Here is a 23,434-nt window from a genome sequence, read left to right as displayed (position 1 = left end):
CTTAAGTCAAAGGCAGATACTTTCCAACAATTTGCAAACTGGCTGAAGTTCGTGGAGAGAAAAACAAAGAGAAAGGTTCAGTGCATAATTACTGATAATGGTACTGAATTTACAAATAAGCGTTTTGTTGATATGCTACAATCAGCTGGCATTGAGCATAAACGTTCAGCCCCTTATAGACCTCAACATAATGCATTTGTTGAGAGACGTGGGCAAACGTTACAAGCCATGATGAGAACTATGTTAAGAGATTCTGGCTTAACAGATAGACTGTGGGGGGAGGCAGCAAAATGTGCAAACCATGTTCTGAATATAGTTGTTAATACTTCTACTGGTAAAATACCATATACTATATGGCATGGTAGAAGACCAAACCTTGATTACCTGCACACGTTTGGCACCCCAGCTTGGGTCCACATTCCTGCACAACTCAGGAGTAAAGGCCAACATAGGGCTAGGCAATTATACTTTGTAGGTTATGAAGCTAACCATAGATCATATCGTTTCTGGGAACGAGGCACAACTAATGTATATAACAGTGCGAGTGCAAAATTCCTTGAGCACGTTGGTTGGGATAGGTTAGAGCAAGTAACTGTTAATACTGATCCTCTAGTGTTTGAGGACTCCTCTGATAACGTAACTAGTAATGATAATACATCTCCTGTAAATATAAAAGATGAAGAGGAGATAGGGGAGATAATAGATGAATCAGAGGAAGGAAAGGAGACAGAAATTCAAAGCCCTGTAATTCCTTGGCGTTCAATGCGTATCAGACATCCACCTGATCGCTATGAAGCTAGTATAGTATGTCAAGTTAGTGTAGAGCCATCTAACTATGATGAGATCAGGATGTATCCTGAAAAGGAACAAGCATCATGGAAAGCTGCAATGAACAGGGAGTTGAAGTCTTTGCAGAATCTTAAGGTTTATCAGAAAGCTAAACTGCCACCTGGTGAGCAAGCTATAGGTTGCAAATGGATATATAAAATAAAGAAGGGAGCAGATGGGACCGTAACCCATAAGGCACGTTTGGTTGCACAAGGTTTTGCCCAAACTACTGAGGATTATGACGAAGTGTTTGCACCCAGTCTAAGGGCAACTACTTTAAGAGCAGCTTTAGTATGGGCGGCTAAAAACCAATATATGGTTAATCATGTAGATGTTGAAACTGCATATTTACATGCTCCATTGCAACATACTATTTATTTAAGAATACCACCAGGATTGACCAGTGATAGAGACCATGATTGTTGGGAATTAAAGAAAAGCCTCTATGGATTGAAACAATCAGGCTATGAGTGTAATACATGTTTAGTTAATGAGTTAAGTGCAATAGGTTTTGTAGCCAGTAATGCTGATCCTTGTTTGTTTAGAAGAGAACACAACGGAGCATTATCTTTTCTCTTATTATTCACAGATGATATTGCAATAATAACAAAAACTGAGTTAGAAGCACAAACTATCATTTCAAGATTGCAAAATAAATTCACAATTAGAAATCTTGGAGAAATTAGCCACTATTTGGGGTTAGATATTGTGAAAACAAATAGGGGTTTTAAGGTGTCGCAAGCCAGTAAGATATCTCAGTTATTAAAGAGATACAATATGGAAATGTGTAAACCAGCAAAAACTCCGATGGCTATGGATTTTAAGGACACTAATGTTGAGAGTCCTGTATTTGATAAGACTATGTACCAATCTTTGATAGGAAGTCTTATGTATCTGAGTAATTGGACTAGACCTGATATTTCTTACTGTGTAAATCAATTAGCTAGGTACAACAATAATCCTACTGTTAGACACTGGCAATCAGCTAAACGAGTATTAAGGTATTTGAAGCAGACTATTCACTACTCGTTATATCTAGAGCCAAATCGTGAGTTAATCCTTACTGCATATGCAGATGCGAGTTTTGCCTCTGATTCAAACAGTCGTAAATCTACCTCAGGGTTGGCTGTAATGTTGGGTGATTCTTTAATTGGATGGAAGTCTATTAGACAAAAACACATAAGCTTATCTACAATGGAGGCTGAATTTTCATGTCTATCAGTGTTATGTACAGAACTGCTAGTGTACAAACAATTATTGTTAGATATGGGTTTAAATGTAAATGATCCATTTATTGTGTATGAGGACAATCAAGCTGCGATAAAGATGGCTAATAGTGCTGCAGTAAGAACAAGATCTAAACATACTGATCTTCGTTATTTAAATGTCAGACAATGTGTCAAAGATAAATTAATACAGTTAGAGTATTGTCCATCTGATGTAAATATTGCAGACCATTTTACGAAGGTACAAAGTGCTGTGAAACACAATGCTAATTGTGAAAGAATGTGCATAAGATTGTAAGAGTTATATATTATTCTACCCAAAGGGGAGAATGTTAGGCATATGGTGTTAGCCTACAATGTTGGGTTGAAAATATATTAACCATAATGCTATGTCTTTAAGTTGTTAATTGGCCAATGGGTGTGTAAGTGTTCTCATGGCCATAAGAGGAAGCTAGGAACGTAGCTTCTTTCTCTCTCTGAATTCACTGATCTCTACTGTTACTGTTTTTGCTCTGCTGTTGGTTTACTACTGTTGTAAACTTGAACTGTGTATTGACCTCTGGACCGGTAAGAAGACTTTGTAGTTTGGATTACTACTTGGACTGTTGCTATTGTTTATGACCTGGACTGTTTATTTTTGACTGTGCATTTTTGTTCTTACACCACCTTAAAGTAAACTACTTTTTGTTTTTATAACTCAGTGTATTCTTGTGTGACTTTTACTGCTCTCAGTGCCCTTCCTTGTCTGTGCAAACTCTTTGGTAGCACAAGGAGACCTCTGCACAAACAAATTCCTTAACACTGACCAAGGACTGTTGTCACTTTGTGGAGCTCTGCTACAGCTCTGGCCCCTATCACTGGCTATTGATGTCAGGAATTGAGTAAGGAAAGTCATATCGGTGAGACACCAATAAAGTTGGAAGGGGCTAGCATTGTAGAGGTCTAGGATGCGTAAATCCTCAGAGGGATGCTTTGCTGACCATCTGAAGAGAAGTATCTTCTGGGGATGTTTCTCCTCCAAGAAGAGCACAGACCTTCTTGAGATGATTGTGCTGTGGATGGCAGCTCTGCTGTTGGGGAAGATTTGGAGAGAGAATTCATGAAACCCCTCTGAAAGGAGGATGAAGCAACAAGGTGCTCTATGTTAAGTTTCCGGCATATGGGCTTTTCAAGTGACTCTGAGGCATTGTTTACCTTAAAAGTCCTTTATTTAGCCTAATACACCGGCAAATGCTTGCTCGAAGGAAGCTGGAATCTGAAATCTCCGCCCCCTTGCACAATATATTAAACACAATTCTCCACCTTTCTAATTTTGTCATTAATCATATTCTCCAATTAATTTAAAGAATCAGTTTCCCTTCCGTTAGGAAACCCGCCAAGTTCTTATCTTCTTTAATTTCAGATGGCCTTGAGGAACAATCCTCCTCTTCCCCCCTCCCAGCCTTAACCCAATCTCTTAAAGCAATACCCAAGTTTAACATATGAAATAGCTACTTCTTCATCTCTTGTCAAGCAAGAACATTTGAGGTTAGCAGCATTGACACTCTACTTAACACAGCCTGGGTTCAAGAGCTGCAAATTAGCCCACTGCACTTTATCTTCACAGCATATTTAAACCTGGTTTCTGCAGACAGTTTCTAGTTCAGAATACTGCCAAGAACACCAAATAGGTCAGGTTTAAGACTATCCTAAGGGCCAAAATCAAAAACCCCTCCAGTCTCAGTTGTTTTATGTGTGATTAATGCAAAGATTCTGAGAAAAAATTTTATCTAGAGAAACATACTGTCTAGAGACATACTTCTCAGACAAGCAGAGACCAGCTGCCCACTCAGTCTGGTCCTCCACCTTTCACACCTCTCTCAGGGTTTAATTCTCTTTCTACAGCAGAAGAAGTGGGAAAACTGAGGCAGGCTATGCCTTCCTATCCCTTGACTTGCTATTATTGCAGGATTTCTTTCTTCAACTTATCTGCTTTTTAGTAGGAGAGCACAAGATAATAAAAGAAAGGTACCAAATGATGGGAGAGAGAAGACTCCCTAATTTCAGAAGCAGAAGATGGCTTTCCTCAGAATGAGTGGAAGAACCTTATCTTTAAGAAAGGAAGAGGGGGACAGTTATAAATGTATAAATTTATACTGTCAGTAGGTGGCAGAAAAGAGATCCAGAGCAGATCTTTGGTGCCATCTGGTGGTCAGCTAATTCTGACTCCTACGACTACAAATCTAACCTTAACCTGGCATCATAGGTTTCTTATATTCTAGGCCAGCCATAACCTTTTATATATTTCTTGTATCACAATTTCCAGGATTTTGTTCATTCTAAGTGGAAATTTGTAGTATCACAACCCTCCTCCCACCCTCTCCAGTAGATAAAGATTTGGCATTCAGGTTATAAAGGACAAAAACATTATATATATTTTCTGTTTTCAGAGAAAAGAATTCTGTTCAGGAATACTTATTTCAGATTTCTTTTTCAAAAAATTGAAAATGTCCTTCTCTTTTTATATACTTCTCTTCAATCCTCTGGGCATTATTGAAAGTTAAGATAAACAGCTTTGATTTGTATTTGGACAGTTTGATTAATCTTTGGGCTTGCACATTTTTCAGATATCTGCTAAAGTTATCATGAATAGGATTTACAACCTATGGGAAATCTTCTATTTCTTGCACTGAGAGAATAATGAGAGGAGAAATTCTATAAAGTGCTTGGGCTATTTTTTCCTCACTAAATTAATAATGGCAGTATTGGAGTACTAATCAAGAACTAAGCACAAGAAGAAAATTATAACTACAAAAGGAGGCTATTTCAATAGTGAGCACTCATTATCCACAATATCTTGGAGACAGTCTGTTGGGATCCATCCACAAACAGTGGGTTTCAGTTTAACTGCAGTGGTTGAACTTTTTGAGAAGATCTTGAGAACTTCACCATTTTATCCTCAGGCTATGTTCCTCATCTATAGAAAGGGGATAATTATTCTCTGAATAATTTCATGCAGAGAAAACTTTAACATGATAATTTCTTTCATATAGTAGATCAAAAAGAAAGCAATATTTGCCCAAGGACCTTTATTTGGAAGACAGAAGATCCATCTTGTAGTTCTTAGAATCCAGATATAACAGGAAGCTGCTTAACCCATTGAGAATCTCCATAAGCATTTTGCTTAACCAGTTCTTGGGCAACATCTCCAGATCATCCCATTGGTCTCATTTATGTAATTATGGAATCCAAAGCAACTTAGGAAGGTGCTAGGATGCCCACCTCTTAAGGTGTTGCATTAATATAACTATTGCCCTAGGAAATTCCATGATACATGCAAGTATGAATGATTCCTCAAAAACCACTTTCCAAAGTTTCATACCACCTCAGACACATGAACAACAATGCTTTCAGCTACAAAGAAATGTGTAAGTTGTACAAAGCATGGTAAAAATTGTTCTGCAGATCTAGATACATTTGTTGTCTCCTGTTGATCTGCGGAAAATCTAAGGACATTCAAACCATTGAGCGCTTTCCCCCCACCTCTTAGATCTTCAAGCAAGACTACACTCTAAGTAGTTCTGTCTTACCATGGGTGAGTTTTTAGGTAGGACTTGATCTCTCAGCAAAAATCAGTAGAATAAGCTCTGGAATATAGAAACAAAGTAAGGTACTCCCAAACCTTGAATGTTAAAATTAGCATGACTGTGGTGGATCAGATATGATGAATGCTAATGAACTTAAGGCATCAAAATGCTTAATACATCATTATGGACATCACTAACAGCCATTGTGGATGATTAATTCCCACAAACTGCCTCAGCATTACCAAATAGAATGGAAGCAAATCTTATCCAGGAGTTCTTCTGATGAAATTCAAGGTGTTAATTATCAGCTTTAAGCCTTAAATGGCATGGGGAAAGTTTATTTGCAGGGCTGCCTCTCCTTGAGGAAATTGGACTACCCTACCAGGTGAGAAGGGAATGGCCATGGCCAACTTGATGAAGCCAATTCTCCACAGCCAACTCACCATGGCCATAGCTTGCCGTGGGACATCTCACTGCAGAACAGTTTAACAATTCTATTTAATTATTTAAAATAATAATATAAAAGAGGTGGCCATGGCAAGTTGGCCACGGTGAATTGTCATAGACCCGGTCAGACAGGGGAGATGCACTCAAGATCCTTTCCCTTAAATATTGTCATCTGAGCGGACTTCAGAGATGCACAACCAGGGAGGGAGGGAGGAAAGAAGATGCAAAACAGAAGGTTCTAAGATTTTATTTCAGAAGCATGCCCCAAAGATGGAGAAGAATGACATTCTCCATCATCAGATGCACATGTTTAATATCTACTTTCCCTAAACTGATAGATCCACCCTATGACACAAAAGTACATGTTTTTTTCTGAACTAGCAACCAATTTTATTCTTAAATCTTGGAACGTCTATGCATTCTTCCACTCAGATCTCCAACCAGGCTGATGGACTTCCTTTTGGCTGTGAGATCAGAGAAACAATCTGCTTCCCTGCATTCTTCTCTTTGTTCATTCAGAAGGGATGATTAAGATGATGCTTTCTGGGCATTGTTCCTAAAATTCCTCAATGCCAGTCAGTTGTAATTCAGGTAACATTGATTGGGATGAGGTTCTGGGTTCACCGGTTGGCAAGGAAAGGGTATCCATGCTTAACTACCTACCTAGGCAAAATCTGACCTGCTCGTGAGCCAATAAAGCTTCTCTGCTTGGATGTCAGGCCAGATGGTGTCTTAATAAGCTAGGAAATCTTTGCCAAGGTTGAACTTCCAAAATAAGAAAAAAAAAGTTGAGCTCATCAGTATGATGAGCTTTTATCCAAGAAGATTTCTGAATTAAAAACCTCAATAAATACATAATTCTAAGATCTAGAATTCACTTCATTGTCTTTTAAGAAGCTATGATGTAGGGTCTTGGAACCCTGGGGTCCTTGAGAACTTGATAAAGGGCACCTAAATTGTGATGGGGGCTTCCCTATACTCCCATGTAACACCTCTACTCCGCGAGCTGCATTGGCTTCCGGTTGCACTTCAGGTGAGATTCAAGGTGCTGGTGATGACCTATAAAGTCCTTAATGGCTTGGGTCCGGGTTATCTGAGGGAACACCTGCTGCCGGCATCAAGCTCCCTTCGTCCCGTGCGCTCCCACAGGGAGGGCCTTCTCAGGATACCACCGGTTAAGGAATGCCGGCGGGTTATTCCCAGGGGAAGAGCGTTCTCTGTGGGCACGCCTGCCCTTTGGAATGATTTACCTGTGGAACTCCGGACCGCCCCCGATCTGCGTTCATTTCGCCGGGACCTGAAAACCTGGCTTTTCGATCTGTCAGGCCTGGACTGAAGGGGTTTTAGCTTTTTAAATATTGTTTTGATTGTTGGGCTTAATTAATTTAATTCATTTTAATTTTATATTATCTTTTATATTGTATTTTATGCTGCCCTGTAAACCGCCCTGAGTCCTTTGGGAATAGGGCGGTATAGAAATCTAAATAAATAAATAAATAAATAAATAAATAAATAAATAAATAAATAAATAAATAAATAAATAAATAAATAAATAGATAGATAGATAGATAGATAGATAAATAAATAATAAATAAATAAATAAATAAATAAATAAATAAATAAAAAGATGAGCTTAGAGTAACCAAGATACCTAGAAAATAGACAGATACCATACTTGCAGCTCAGAAGAAGAATACTGGATAGAGTATGGAAGACTCTTTGACTTTATATGTTGCTAGTGACTCTTTCTCCCTCTACCCCCCCCATCTTAACCAGTATCTTAACAAACATCTTTGAGGCATCCAAATTATGTATCCAAATTCCCCATAACGCACAGGTCCCTCTGTATTCAAATTGAGATTGGACATTTTTAGGAAGTTAAGCAGTGCAAATCCATCACTTTAGCACAGAACAAAAAAAAATCTACCAGCACTTTGGTAGTAAATTTCTTGGTTTAATTTCATTTTTTTTTTTCACCAAGAAAATGAAGGCAGAATTTCATTGCTAGGCTCAGAGGGATAATGCAGAAAAAAAGGATAAAATTAATGTTCTTTGCAACTCATACTGCCAGGAGTCCCTGAGGATCATAATAAACAGACAAACATTTCCTTAAAATATCTACAAAGAGAGACAAAGTATCCTGACTAAACCCAGTGAGAGTAGATACTATGCTGAGGTACAACTAATATAACCTGTGAGAGATCAGGTGCTTTGGAGACATCTAAACAAAACCTCTTTTGTCATCCTCTTTTCTTTGCTAATCAGGGACGCGGTGGCTCAGTGGGTTAGGACTCTGAGCCTGTCGATCAGAAGGTTGGCAGTTTGGCAGGTCGAATCCCGAGTGCCACATAACAGAATGAGCGCCTGTTACTCGTCCCAGCTTCTGCCAACCTAGCAGTTCGAAAGCACGTAAAATGCAAGTATAAAAACAGAGACCACTACGGTGGGAAGGTAACAGCGTTCCGTGCGCTTTTGGTGTCTAGTCATGCCGGCCACATGACCACGGAGACGTCCTCGGACAAGCGCTGGCTCTTTGGCTTTGAAACGGAGATGAGCACCGGCCCCTAGAGTTGGAAACAGCTAGCACGCATGTGCGGGGGAAACTTTACCTTTTACCTTTCTTTGCTAAGACTCCTTCTATTATTTTGTAGAGTGCCCCTTAACTCCCAAACATTTAAATTAATGGAATTGTCTTCCAAAGTGAGGAAGAAAATGGGTAGCTGTTGACTATACTAGAGAAGATTTTGATCAAATATTTTGGGAGAGAGGAAAGAGGCATAAGAGCAGAGTTTACATTTCTAATAACTGGTGATTTCTTAAGATGAAAATTAGACTTTAATGGTAAAACATAAGAATGCTTTGCCATGAACAATATACCTTTTGTAGACAAAAGACAAAATTACTCTTTATTGAAATAGGGAATTGTGGGTTACCCAAAAATTAAGCTTTTGTCTACCACTTTTGTAGGCCACTCTAGAATATCCTATTGCAATTAGATAAAATTTAAAAACAAGATATTGATATGTATTACTGAAAATATATTTTAAGTTTTGTTGATTGACTAGGTTACAACTAGAAATGTACTAACTTGCCTATTCTGACTATGTAATAACTAAGGGAAGTAGAGAGGGCATCATCTTTTGAGGTAACCTGAACTATTTCCAACTGGTTATTTCTTATTTTAACTACCCAACCACCATATTGTTTCACAAATACCTGTATATGTAAATATTAAAAAAAAGCAATAAAACATGTCTGAAATAATAATAATAAAAAAGAGCAGAGTTTAAGGTATAAGAGCTCCATCACTGGACTTCCACCTGTCTGAAATGGTGTAGACTGAGTCTCCTGTTTGAGCAGGGGGTTGGACTAGAAGACCTCCAAGGTCCCTTCCAGCTCTATTTTGATTCTGATCTTCTTATAGCTGAAAAAAAATGTGTGTAGCTTTTCTTTGTGCTTCGACATGGAGAAAATACCCAGAGCTTTCTTCCCTTCCCTTCTCTTTTTTTCCCCCCTACTGAATGTCATGATGAATGATCTTGCTCTTAGGAAAATGGTTGACAATCACCAATCAAATTTTAAATCAAAAGCAGCTTGCTTCAAAATGGGGAGAAAAAAAACCGCTCAATTTATTCCATAAAACTTTATGTACACAGCAGCAACGGCCGTGAACTTAATGGCCATAATACCATGTCTACTGAATAATTTTTATTACAATTTATAGCAAGATTACACGTACTCTAGTTTTCAGGCCTTTATGGAGATTTAACAGGACATTGCAGCTTAGCAATGTGCTCTGGTGCAACCTCCGAAAAGAAGGCTCAGCCCCCAGGCTTACATTTTGTCACTTTCCATCATAGCCTTCTGAGATTCTGGAGATCATCAATATCCTTCTCTCCATCAGCCTCTGTTTGCTGTACCTCTGAATCAAGGCATTGTTTGTGGATATCCTGGGTTCTTACCAGTCATAAAGACCCATAGAAAAAGGATAACCTACACATAATTCAAACACACATCTACGGAGATCATTTTTACTCCACGAAAATCTGAAGCCTTTTTCATTTTGAGTGGAATACTGCTGAATTCACACTTATTTACAGGAAGCTGAATTCTTGAGAGTGTCAAGACCTAAATCACATCAAGTATCTAATTTATAACCGATTCACCCTGGAACATAAAGCAAAGCCAGAGGGAAGAAAAGCAATTACAGCTTTGAGCAGCACACGATGTAGGGACTCAATGTGCAGCTTTTCAGCCAAGACTTTCCTAAAAATATCTAACAAAACCTGGCTGCTTTTTCGGTCTCTAAGACTTGCCGATATTTTCCCAGCTGAGGTCACTCCCAGTTCTCAAAGCTAGTCTTCGCCGAGTATCCCCACCACAAGTGAGAGATTAGTAAACATTCTGTGACATCACACCATCTGGGCCAATAGGGATCACTTCCCCTTTTATGGAACTAAGTCTTTAGCCCAAATGTATGACCTGCCTCAAAAGAGTTTCCGAAGTGTTAAATGCAAGCAAGAAGAACATGATTGTACTGGTTATATTTCTGTTCCCTTGTGAGAAGCTCGTATAGATGTCTATGAAAGGCTACAGTAGACAAAAGATTAGCCAAGGTCTCAATATAAATTGAATATCTGTGGATGGCAGTCAGAATGCAAATTTTATCCTGGGGAAAATAAAATTTCAGAGGGTCTTCTAGAGATAAACACTGGCCTTTAAGAGGCATGCCTGTGATCAGAACTTTTGCATTTAGGAGGAACTAGCAAAATTCATTGACACTCAACATTAAGAAAAGCAAGATCGTAGCATCCGGCCCTCTCAATTCCTGGCAAATAGATGGGGAAGAAATGGAGGTAGTGACAGATTTTATTTCCCTGGGTTCCAAGATCACTGCAGATGGTGACTACAGCCAAGAAATTAAAAGACGCTTGCTCCTGGGGAGGAAAGCCATGGCAAATCTTGACAGCATACTAAAAAGCAGAGACATCACCCTGCCAGCAAAAGTGCACATAGTCAAGGCCATGGTTTTCCCAGTTGCAATGTATGGCTGTGAAAGTTGGACCATAAGAAAGGCTGAGCGCCAAAGAATTGAGGCCTTTGAACTATGGTGCTGGAGAAGACTCCTGCGAGTTCCTCAGACTGCGAGGCGATCAAACCAGTCAGTCCTAGAGGAGATCAACCCTGACTGCTCTTTAGAAGGCCAGATCCTAAAGCTAAAACTCAAATACTTTGGCCACCTAATGAGAAGGAAGAACTCACTGGAGAAGAGCCTAATGCTGGGAAAGATTGAGGGCAAGAGAAGAAGGGGACGACAGAGAATGAGGTGGCTGGATGGAGTCACTGAAGCAGTAGGAGTGAGCTTAAATGGACTCCAGAAGATGGCAGAGGACAGGAAGGCCTGGAGGAACGTTGTTCATGGGGTCACGATGGGTCAGACACAACTTCGCAACTAACAACAACAAGGAAAATTCAGACTTGAGTCTCCATTTAGCTCATGGGATAATTTTGGACAAATTCTACTGGGATGTCACAGCGCACCAGTAATCTCAACACAAATGTTCTACTGCCCATTATAAAGTCAGGATTATACACCCAGAGACCACAAGGAATTCAAATAATATTTGCACATTATAGAGCTGCACTTCACAAAGACATCCAGGAATTGAGAAGGAAAATAAATTCTGAAGATTTAGGAATACATTTACAAAATTCACAACTGCTTGCTAGTAGAAGCAAGAGCAGCAGCACATAATTACCATCACGGTGAAAATTAATGTAAAGGCAAATGAAAAATAACTTCAGGATTGTTACATATACCCTTTTTGGGTGGATACTCTTAGAACAGGCGTGTATCTCCCCTTTTCTTGGAGTGCTGGATTTTATTAAAATATAGCAAGAAATCATGGTTGAAATTACTTTTATTTTCTACTCCTGGATGGTGCTCACAGTGAGAAAATGTAAAGAAATATATGGAAATATACTTCCGTATCTCTCTTTATATATATTATGGACAAGGAAGAAGCAAGATCCAATCCAAAACCTCTAAGAGCAATCCAAAGGTGCTTTTTCCAAAAGGCAATTGGATCTTCTTGGTTTGCTTCTTCTTAGAAAATGTTTCGCTTCTCATCCAAGAAGCTCTTTGGGTGAGAAGGAAAGCATTTTCAGAGAAGAAGAAAAAAAAACCCAAGAAATTCCAGCTGCCTTTTGGGGGAAAAAAAACAGTTTTGGAACAATCGTGACCTGGATGATTGAGAATCTCCATAGATTCTTAGAGTGACACATCTGGAATCACATCAAACCCAGCAAGGCCTACAAATGTCTTACTTCAAGGTTCATCTATTTTGTGGAACACAGAAATGTTCAATAAAATGCCCATCTGATTTTTCTCCTAACATCTGGTGGACTGCATACATGCATAAGTCCTTTCTGCATTTGTAAAGCAGATAGAGGCTGTAGGTTCAAGATCTCCAATTCTATTCTCCTTGTTCAGTTCTAGAATCCATTAAGCCAGTCTCAGAATGTCACATTCTCCCTGTCATTTGGTGTTTTCCTACCCAGGTGAAGGAGCTCACACCATTAGTTACCATGCTAGATTTGGTCAAATGTTCGAATCTGTTGAAGTCATTTTTATTATTATTATTATTATTTTTTGCTGCTTAGACAATATGCCTAAACTTCCATCTTCAAATCTGATGACAATTCCTTCCATCTACCAGGTAATTTTTAACGATAATCCACAGGCATTCTACGCCAAGGGGATGGTGACATTGTGGCACAAACTCCACACTTCTATTCTTGCATCCAACACATTTGGCCTCCCCACTCCTCCAACAGAGGGGCGGTGCGACGACTCAGTGGGTAAGACACTGGGCTTATCACTGGAAAGCCAGCAGGCCAGGTTTGAGACCCAAATGCCACTTGATGGGTGAGCTCCTGTCCTTGCCCCAGCTCCTACCAACACAACAGTTCGAAAGCAAGGAGATAAATAGGTACCACTTTAGTGGGAAAGTAACAATGCTCCATGTTTCATAGCATGCTCTGCACTGTGGCAGGATGTCATGTTGGCCACATGACTGTGGAAATGTCTTTGGACAGTGCTGATGAGCACTGCCCCTAAAATTGGCTATGACTAGCAGAATAAAACTTGCAGGGGCTCCTTTTACTCCCCCAATGGAGAGCTTACACTCCCACTATTCCGAAACTACTGCTAATCACAATTTATTTCTTATAAAGACTACATTGTGACCAGGCATGCACATGCATTTTCTTACAACTGTTCTCACCACAAACCTGTAAGATAAATCAATTCTCAGCCCCATTGTAGAGGCAAGAAAGGCACAAGCCAGGAATTTATCTAAAGCACCGAGGGAATTCATAGCAATGGCAGCACATGAATTCAAAATGTTCCACTTGGAAATCAAGTTATACTGTAAATACTCTGGTATATCATCTGTGTGGCTCATTAGCTAGTCTCTCCAATAACTGGCCCAAAGCGCAGTTAATACACATTCATCTTTGGTTGGTGAAAAAAACTGAGAATCAAGAACAAAATTGAACAAAAAGATGGAGGAAGGAGACCATCGAGAAAGTAATAACATTAAAGCAAGATATGGCTGAAAAATCGATCTTCCTTATATTTCTTGGAGGACCCTGATAGGTTGAGATTTGGAGTGTCTAAATATAAAACTAATATACTCAAGTGGAGGCTCTTAGTGGATAACAACACACTACAGTATGTAAATGTGGAGAGACTCAGAGCCTGGCCCATCTGCTGGTATGTCAGTTACTACCAGAAACATGGACTGATAATGACTTATTTTGGGCCAACAACAAAGCCAAGAAGGTAGCTTCACTCTGACAGCTTAAAGTTTGATCTAGACATGGAAGAAGAAGACTCTTTGGTTGGTTTTCAAGTCATGAGTAAATTGGAATGATTCAGGAAGCTTTCTTCCATTGTGCTTCTCTGGAAGCCTGTTTTGTAAGAGATCTTCTTACCTTTGACATGACTTCTCCCGTCCTCTAGTAGTGGTACTACTATAGTGTTATTGACATTCCCTGGTGATCTCACTGCAGTGTAGACCACCGGTACCGACTGCACCACCACAGGAATGCGGTGGACGTGACTCATTTTGTTGGTCTGTAGGTTCATGGGGCTGGAAGGTGGAACCGGGTGGATTATGTGCAAAAACTGCTGCCCTCCGACACCTGAGGCCGATGCCACAAGTGGACCTGGAGTTAATACTGATGGTGCCGATGCTGCAGATGCCACCGAGGTTATCACTGTTGGGGACGAAGCTGGCCGACTAGAGGACGTTGAAGTGGAAGAGGGGGACAGCGCAGAGGCTGTGATGGATACTGGTGAAGATGAGGTGGCAAGAGGGGAGGATCGTGCTTTGTTGATGGACAAGTCCACCGGCTCTGTCTGCGTCTGGAAATGATCCGTGCACAAGGCATCTTCTTCTGGATCTGCCTTCATGGTGTTCAGCAAGAGGGGCATGGCTTCCATATCTGGGTAGTTATGAACGTTGGGAGACTATGGAGAGAAAAAGAAGAAAAACAGGTCATCCCACCTGAACAGCCTTCGGAGACATCAGAACATTTGGTCACCGTGACACACCTTATGTGTTTTTGCTGACTGAAGAGGTGATTCATTATTTTTCAACTTTACTTCTTCTCCATTTCAACAGAAGCCACAACAAGTAACCACAATGGCCATTGCTACAAACAGTCCTCAACTTATGATCACAATGGAGCCCAACATTTCTGTTCCTATGTAAGACAGTTAAGTAAATTTTGCCCCATTTTTATGACCTGCCTTGCCACAATTGTTAAGTGAATCACTGCAGTTGATAAGAGAGTAACATGACTGTTAAGCGAACTTGGCTTCCCCATTGACTTTGCTTGTCAGACGGTCACAAAAGGGGATCACATGACCCCAGGACATGGCAACCGTCATAAATACATGCCAGTTGCCAAGCATCTGAAGTTTGATCACGTGACCACGGGGATGCTGCAAAACTATCATAAGTCACTTTTTTCAGTGACCTTGTACCTCAGAACAGGGGTCCCCAACCCCTGGTCTGTAGACTGGCACTGGGCCACGGCATGCCAGAAACTGGTCCACACAAACAAGCAAAGCCCCATCTGTGGGATGCAGGCAGCACACAAAACCATGCCCCCTCCAGACCTCAGCTCCAAAATGAATATGAGACTCATTTTACTTTTACTCCATCTGACCAGCCTATTGAAGCGGAATCACTTTGTCCTGTTCAGGATGAGGTCAATTCCTTATTTGATATAGCAGCTGTTGAGCCTCAACCCAAGGCAAGTGCTTTGCAAGTTGGAAAGAAAGAAATTTGGGACCAGGCTTTCATTAGAGAAAAATGCAATGAAGGCGTCAATCACAAACCACTTAAACTGTCTGGTCTTCTCCTCTGCACAACCCAAAGCTTACCTCAAAAATGTCAGTAAAAATGACAGACAGAGGTGGAAGGAGATAGGGGTGGGCTCTTTAGCTTTCACGTCAGGGATGTAGCAAATTTCATTGCCTAAGCCCAATGAATGTCTATGGAGATTCTCAATCATCCAGGTCATAGTTGTCCAAAACGCAACCAGACTTTCTTGCTTTCCCCCCCCTTTAAAATCTTTCACTTCTCATCCAAAAAAACATCTTCAGTTTTGTAGAAGCTTTTGTTGGATGAGAAGCAAAACATTCTCAAAGAAAAAGAACAAGAAAGTCCAGCTGCCTTTTGAAAAGCACCTTTGGGACAATTATGACCTGGATGGTTGAGAATCTCCATAGGCATTCATTGCCTAAGATGCAATGAAGGGAGTTTCTCCAACCCAAAATATATATATTCCTTGATTAAAAATGCAAATCCCAGACATATTAAAAATTAACAAACTAAGCGAACACTGGGATAGAATAAGAAAAACTAAAACAGTTTTTATTGTTAAAAGATCAAGCTTTTGTTGGCTAACTGCCAACATTGTCAGGATGGGGTGAGGACTCCTCTCATGGAACACGTCACCAGTCTGTTTGTTGAGGCTGGCCGTATTCCTTTGAGTTGTCACACATCTGTTTTGGGGGGGATGTAGTTGTCTCTGGGTGTCTGTTGTCAAAGGTGGATTGCTAACAGTTCCATGTGTTATAGCCATAGCTCTAGTCATTGCCCGTGTTCTCATACCAGAGGTTCTAAATGGTTGTTTCTCTTCTTTCCTGTGTTCTACAATGCAGGGTGGTTGTGTGTTTGTGCAATCTTGATTTTGATACAATGAGGCGCTCTGTAAGTGCTTGCGCTGTTTGCCTCCATATCGCACACGTTGTTCCTCTTCCCAATTCCTTAGTGCCTGGTATGCAGCGGGGAGGGCTACGTGCCGGTTGATAGAAGAGTGGTTTGAAAACCAAGCTTCCTTAAACAAGTGGCTGCCTTTAGTGTTAGCTAACAAAAGCTTGATTTTTTAGCAATATAAACTGTTTTAGTTTTTCTTATTCCATCCCAGTTTATATATATATATGCCTAGGGGTTAAAACAACTGCTTAAGACACAGTCGGCCCAGGTTTGAATCTCAGAAGGGTATGGCTGACTGATGAGAACAAATAAGTTTGAAATGATCATATCTGTCTCCCTTTATTCTTTGTTAGCAAGCCAAAAAAATTTACACAAATATGAGCTGCCACTGCTGTGGCTACTGCCTGTAGATGGCCTTGGGTTAGGCTGAAACAGTAAATAAGATTTGTCCCGTGTTTGGGACTTAAGCAAGTGCATTCTAAATACTTAACAAACATTTAACACATATCTTCCTTGCTTCTCAGCTAACAAAGAGAGAGAGAGAGCCTGTGGCCTAGGGGTTAAAACAACTGCTTAAGACGCAGCCGGCCCAGGTTCGAATCTCAGAAGGGTATGGCTGACTGATGAGAACAAATAAGTTTGAAATGATCATATCGGTCTCCCTTTATTCTTTGTTAGCAAGCCAAAAAAATTTACACACACACACACACACACACACACACACACACACACACTCAAATAATTTATGGTGTAACACGTCCTGGTTCAGAAGACTTGACAAAGTATGGTTTTAGATCATGATAGAGGAGTGGAAATCAGAATTTGTAAAAACTCAAAAAAGGGAAAACCATGTCCCACATTCTGGCACGGAGCTCAGGACCTTTCTTCAACCTCGGCTTTCCAGATACCCACCAAACATCTGAAAACCAAATCCAGTAAACAAATTCCAGTTGTGTTATGTCTTATTTCCTTAGGATAAAGCAAGGGTGCTACTATGTACAGTGAGAGAATCAAATGCTTCATCGGGAAACTTCACCTTTCGCTAAGAAATCTGGGGTGGGGGTGGGGGTGGAGGGAGGGAGGGAGAAGAATGATGATCCTATTTCTTTGCTCCCTGAGTGGAGCAAATTGTCAGGAGAAGAAAAGCGCAGGTTTCATAAATTATCATTATTGGGTCAAAAATGAAGATGAGCACATCAGCTGTAACTGCAACGAGACAGATTTAAGCCGGGCTCCCCAGAGACCCAGCTGCAGTTACTTTTCATGTTGACATATGCTTCTGATGTCCAAATTACTTTGCAGTGCAAATTAGTACTGTCAAACCTGAGTACATTACAAATTAAAGGGGAGAAATTTATACTTCCTTTTTGCCTACATCGAAAATAATATCTTAACTTTGAGTATACACATAATTGCATATTACAGAGTTGAAATTTTAATGGGATAAAGCCGAAAGCCGTGAAATGCAGCTATTTGACCAAAATGATTTAGTGGCTCACGAATTGGCTTCAATAAATCAAGCTCTTTATGACCCAACGAGATACAATATGATTACTTTCAAAGGAAAGCAGAGATGAAAGACGGCAGCTTGCATTTGGCACGATGACTTGATGGTCTAAAGGCCTCCTGACCTACCTTTTTCTGAGAAGGTGATGCTCCCACTTGCCCCAGGTCTCTTTTGTAGGGTGGATCTAGCCCATCATGAGAAAAAAACATATACCAGATACATTTTTGGGTGGCTTAAATTGAGCTGATGTATCCGGTGGACACTCTGCCAATCCCTTCCAATTTGGCACGCCAACCTTGCAGTGATATGAGGCGGTATCTGCTCAAATCTCAGCTGCAGCCCAGACAGTGGAGCCCAGTCACAGCAGGAGCAACCAGGACTTTCAGAAATTCCTATTCCAGCATCCAGAAGCCATATGTCTCTACGCTAAGTCTTAAATCAGCCATCCAATAAAGAAAGCCTGCACTTCAATATGACTTGTATGATTTATTAGCTAATTATAAATTGGATTTGCCTCCCCAGCACATGCTACTTGTACATAACCGTAGAGGACTGAGCCAAGTATCCTATAATCTGCTATTGTCTGCTAAATTTGCGCATTTAAAATAATAATAATAATGAGTGCTGGTTTGCTGATGCTTCTTGGTGCATTTGGAAAAGTATTATTATTTGCCCTTGGGCCACTTCCATTGAATGTCTGTTGCTAATGACCTTGAGTTGGCTTCCATGATGTTATTTGCCAACTGCTGGCCATGGTCTCATCCTTCTGTTTGCTTAAGAGCCAAGAAGAAATGTCCAAGGAGAGCCTGAAGAATTGGATAAGAAGGGGGAATCATCCAAGCATCCAAGAAAGATGATCCGGGGAGTAGACAGGAAGCAAGAAGATATGATTTTCAATCACAAGAAGCCCCACAGCCAAGAAGCTTAGTTTTGCACACAGGTCCTTAGCGGCTGGCAATTAAAATGACACTTTAATACAGTTTCATTCTTTAAGAAAGGAAGCTGCAATTTTAATCCCTTCAGACTGCAGTTTTATCAACTAATGTTTCAGTGGATTAATTGACAGGATAATTTAAGCCATCAAGGGCAACTTTAAATTAGAGAAGTGAGAGACAATGGTAACTTAATTTATTGAAGCTATTACATTGTGTTTTTATAACACAGATATTTTTTTTCTACAATAAATAAGTGATGACTTATCTTCATACTGAAATAATACATTTATCTCACTCTGCAGTCAATGCCTTAACAAAAAAGAAGAAGTTAGTATCGTTTTTGCATCTTACCAAGGTTTTGGTAAGATGCAAAAATATGGAAATTGCAACCCTTCTTGAAACTTGTTCTATCTATGTATGTTGTCAATTCAGCTTTAAATGCTGAATTGGAGTTCCTTCTACAATACAAAAAGGTGGATGGATTTAAATGAATTTTAATTGATCAACCATGTTCTTATAGCCAATTAATGAACAATTTTTGTTCCAGTTGTGGAGAAATCTCAAAGCTGTTACATAAAAATTCATTGCATACTCAGTTCTGATTTTCAAGAATCATAAATCTTACACTGAGGTACTAGAATCATTGTCGATTGGACATTTATTGATGAAACGCTCAAACCTTCGTAACCACCAGTTCAGTTCATTCCCATGACAAAAAAACGACAGCCACAGGAGGATACATTTGTCACTGCAATCAAGAAACCACTCTTTCTCTTCTCTTCCAGAGATATGGAATAGAGCCTCTGAAGAATGCCAGGCCTCTTGAACAGCTTCTACATCAATGTGACAACAGTCCTATCACCTGGTCTTCTTGGAAGCCATCTTGAAATTCATGTGAAGTTCAGTAAGACTCCTGATTGAAAGATTATGAGCTAGATTAGATTTTATCTTAATAGAAATTGTTCCTGGATGAACCTCACCAAAGAAATTGCTAACTGTGATCAGGGAATAAGGACGCCCAGCAGCTGGTTTCTGGGAAATGTCATCATTAATCTAAAAGACAGGTGTTTGATTGTTCCTCCAGCAAGCATCCACCATTCTAGTCTGACATCTGAAGAACGCCACCTCCATGGGGCCCTACCAGATTTCTGGCTACACTTGGTTTTCCATCTGAGAAATAAAGCAAAAATTAAAGAAATGTTGCAAAAGCAAAGATCAGCCTCCAGCATCACTTTTACTTCTTTAGATAAAACACTAAGAGAAGAAAAACCACTGGACACAATTCTTTTGAAATGCTACAAAACATATACAGGTAGTCCTCGAATTACAACAGCTTGTTTGGTGAACGTTCGAAGTCACAACAGCACTGAAAAAAGTGACTTTCGGGCATTTTACACAATTACACCCATTGTAGCATTCCCATGGTCACATGCTCAAAATTCAAATGCTTGGCAACCGGCTCATATTTGTGACCGTTGCATTGTCCCAAGGTCATGTAATCATCTTTGGTGACCTTCTGACAAGCAAAGTCAATGGGGAAGCCAGATCCACTTAACAAGCAAGTTACTAATTTAACAGTTGCAGTGATTCACTTACCAACCGCAGCAAGAAAGGTGTAACATGGAATAAAACTCTCTGAATAACTGTCTCACTTAGCAAAGGAAATTTTGGGCTCAACTGTGGTCCTAAGTCAAGGACTACCTGTATATGTATCTCAATCAGTGATATATCTTTGCACTATTCAAAATGTGAGCATCCTGCATTCATGCAATGCACAGGACTCAGCCCTAGCCTGTGGAAGACCTTCCATAAGCTGGAGGTTTTGCACACACATGTCCCCGAGAATTACATTTATCTAAATCTCATTAGATTTGCAGAGAGCTCTTCCAGAACAAAAACACATCAGTAAATTGCTTATGTTTGTCAACATGTTTGGTGAGAAAGGAAGCTAGGAGGTCAAGGTTCTTCTCAACCCTAACAGATAAAGAGTAGGACCATTTGGCCTGTGTTGAAATCTGTCTCATCCCCAAAACAAGTGACGATGGAGAACAAGCAAAGAAACAACATCATAGAAACAGAAGATACATGCAACTGATATAAAATGTAATACCTAATATGCCCCAAAGCATAATCTAGATTTTATCAGCATCAAAGATCATTAAAAGACTTGAAAGAACAGCATGGATAGCACCTGGCACTGAAATTAGGATGCTGCTACACAAAAGGTTCTCTCGCTGGTGGCTACCCAACTGATCTCAAGAGACAGACTGAGATTAACTTGCTTAGTGAATTCAGTTAGGCCAGGGAAGTCAAATTCGGCCCGTGGGCCAGATGCATCAAAGCGAAACCGCATCCACCCCATTCCCAGCAATGGCAAAAAAAAGTCACAATACGTCGTGGCATTGGGAGTTTGACACCCCTGAGTTAGGCATTCATACATCTGGGCTTGAAGATCAACCAAGGTCAAACCAGGTCTTTCCTTCTAGAGAGGTCCTTCACAGATGCTGTCCTTGTCCTTGTTCCCCTCCACATGATATACCCTCATGGCTAATAGAAAAAAATAATTGGCCTTGAAAGATGCGGCTAGTGCTAAGCCTATTTGAGAATTTAGGAGATCTGAAGAATTCCCAAGTAGGCTTAGCAAGAGCCGTTAATTTTCTCTATTGGAGAATAAACTCTAAAACTGGGCCTAAGAGAATATTCTATTCTGATTCTTAATGGGCTGCCATTGGCTGTGTTGAGTTAAGACTATTTGAAGTGCTGGACAACCATCAGGGAGACATGAAAAAAGACCTATTCTGAAGGACTTTTCCAAAACCTCAGTATCACACATGCCTCATTTAGTTCATCTGAGAGCCAGGTTCTTAGGGTGGAGGTGTCAGTTATGCCAATGTCAACACCCAACAACCACTCAACTGCAAAGCCATGAAACAAAGAGCAATGAAATGGGTGAAAACTAGACACAGTGGGTAGCAGCAGCAATATGCTTAAACTACAGCTACAGATACTTTAATTTAATTTCTATAAGCCATCATGATTCTGTTTGGATTTAGCAACAAATAAAGTCAAATGAACACCTTGGTATTAACTAGAAGAGGGAGAATGATGCCCTCCCACTAAAGGAGAAGACATCAAAGGCTTTATGAGTCTTCAGTCTGCTTTGTAGCAAAGTTTCTTATCAATCACAATATGCCAAGAAAGGAGAGATTTTTCTGGTTGAATCTCAAGCCATGAATGAGGTTGTGGCTCTGAATTTCACTGCCCAATCCTGGTCTGTTAACATGACATATGATCTGGCCACCAGCTCCCCAAATGTAAGGGGCAGCCCACCACTACCCAAATTTTCCTTACTCCTTGATATCTGACAGTCAAGAAGAGATTGCTGCTCAGGTTTAGTTTGAGTCTTAGTTGACCTGCAGATTTTTAGTGGGAGAAGTTCAGCTGAACATTTTTCAGGAAATCACACTGGGATCACAACCTTCAGGTGTTGAACATGTGTACAGCAGCCATTTCGGTGGGTCCACCATGCAACTACAGTAAAAGGCACTAAGTTTGAAACAACAGCCACAGATATTAGTTCTGTCTTCATGAAAGATCTTCCTGGTACCAAGTATATTATATTACAAATATAATAAATACTAATACTAAATACTACCAAGATATATAGAATGAAACATAAATGAAAAAGTCCATACAACAGGGGTTCTCAGCCTTGGCAAAGCTGGCTGAGGAATTTTGGGAGTTGAAGTCCACAAGTCTTAAAGTTGCCAAGGTTGAGGACCCCTGCCATACAAGATCCATGAAATGTAATATATTTGTGCCTAGAAAATTATGCATTTAGACAACACAGAGAGCATCTATCAGGAAATATGTTAATAAATCCAGCAATGTTTTTTCCCCCTCTTAAGACCATTTTGGTTTTGGAAAACTTAGAGAGATCTGCAGCTTCACTCTCGGCCTGCTCTCACGGCATAGTAGCAATTTTGCAGAATTATTCATTTCTTTTTATCACTACCGAAAGCGATGGACACATTCAGTCTGCAGGAGAAAAAACATTTTTTTCCCCCAAATAAATTGGGTGTCCATGCAACTCGCGCCTTGCTTTCAAGATCAGGGGTAGGCTGCCTTGTAAATGGTTACACAAACAGCACAGAGATGCTTTTACAATTTTTCTGCCTACACATTAACGCTTGTAAACAAGCTGCTTTTACAGATAGCGAAACAAGCAGGATGGCGAGAGGACCTAACATGAGTCGAGCGAAATACACCAACAATCCCAACACAAGGATCTTTCGGTATATCTTTCAGCACATTGATTTATTCGGCTGATTTATTAACTGTATTTGTAGTTCTTCATTTTCCTGGGAGACTTTTGTCATGTAGGTTGTTGCTGAGATGGAAGGTTACCCAGCGAGCTCTGCAGCCTCACCAGTGCAAGTCCTACCCCTTAACCACAACATTATCCCAACTTTATGGTCTGTTTGTGAACAGGAAAAAAATCACATGTATACCTCTGACAAACACGGACTCTACAATGATAAAGGCTCTTGGACCAGTGGTGATTAAGCATCTGGAGGTGCTTAAATCAACCTCACAAATGAGCAAAGAGAGCCTGGTTCATAGAGATGGC

General features: G+C 40.2%; 1 protein-coding gene across 1 annotated transcript in view; it reads right to left on the bottom strand.

Annotated features, from left to right (window-relative positions):
* Positions 1-23,434, bottom strand: part of KLF12 (KLF transcription factor 12) — a gene marked incomplete at its 3' end in the record, with an annotated part of 230,349 nt that overhangs the window by 87,154 nt on the left and 119,761 nt on the right. Inside the window, 1 exon segment of the mRNA XM_081326857.1 lies at positions 14,066-14,603. Within this exon segment, the coding sequence (XP_081182983.1) occupies positions 14,066-14,603 (538 nt within the window).

This window comes from Vipera berus (genome assembly GCF_964194415.1).
Source record: "Vipera berus genome assembly, chromosome: 4".
NCBI classification, from domain to species: Eukaryota; Metazoa; Chordata; class Lepidosauria; order Squamata; family Viperidae; genus Vipera; species Vipera berus.
This window is presented reverse-complemented; position numbering and strand designations above follow the sequence as displayed.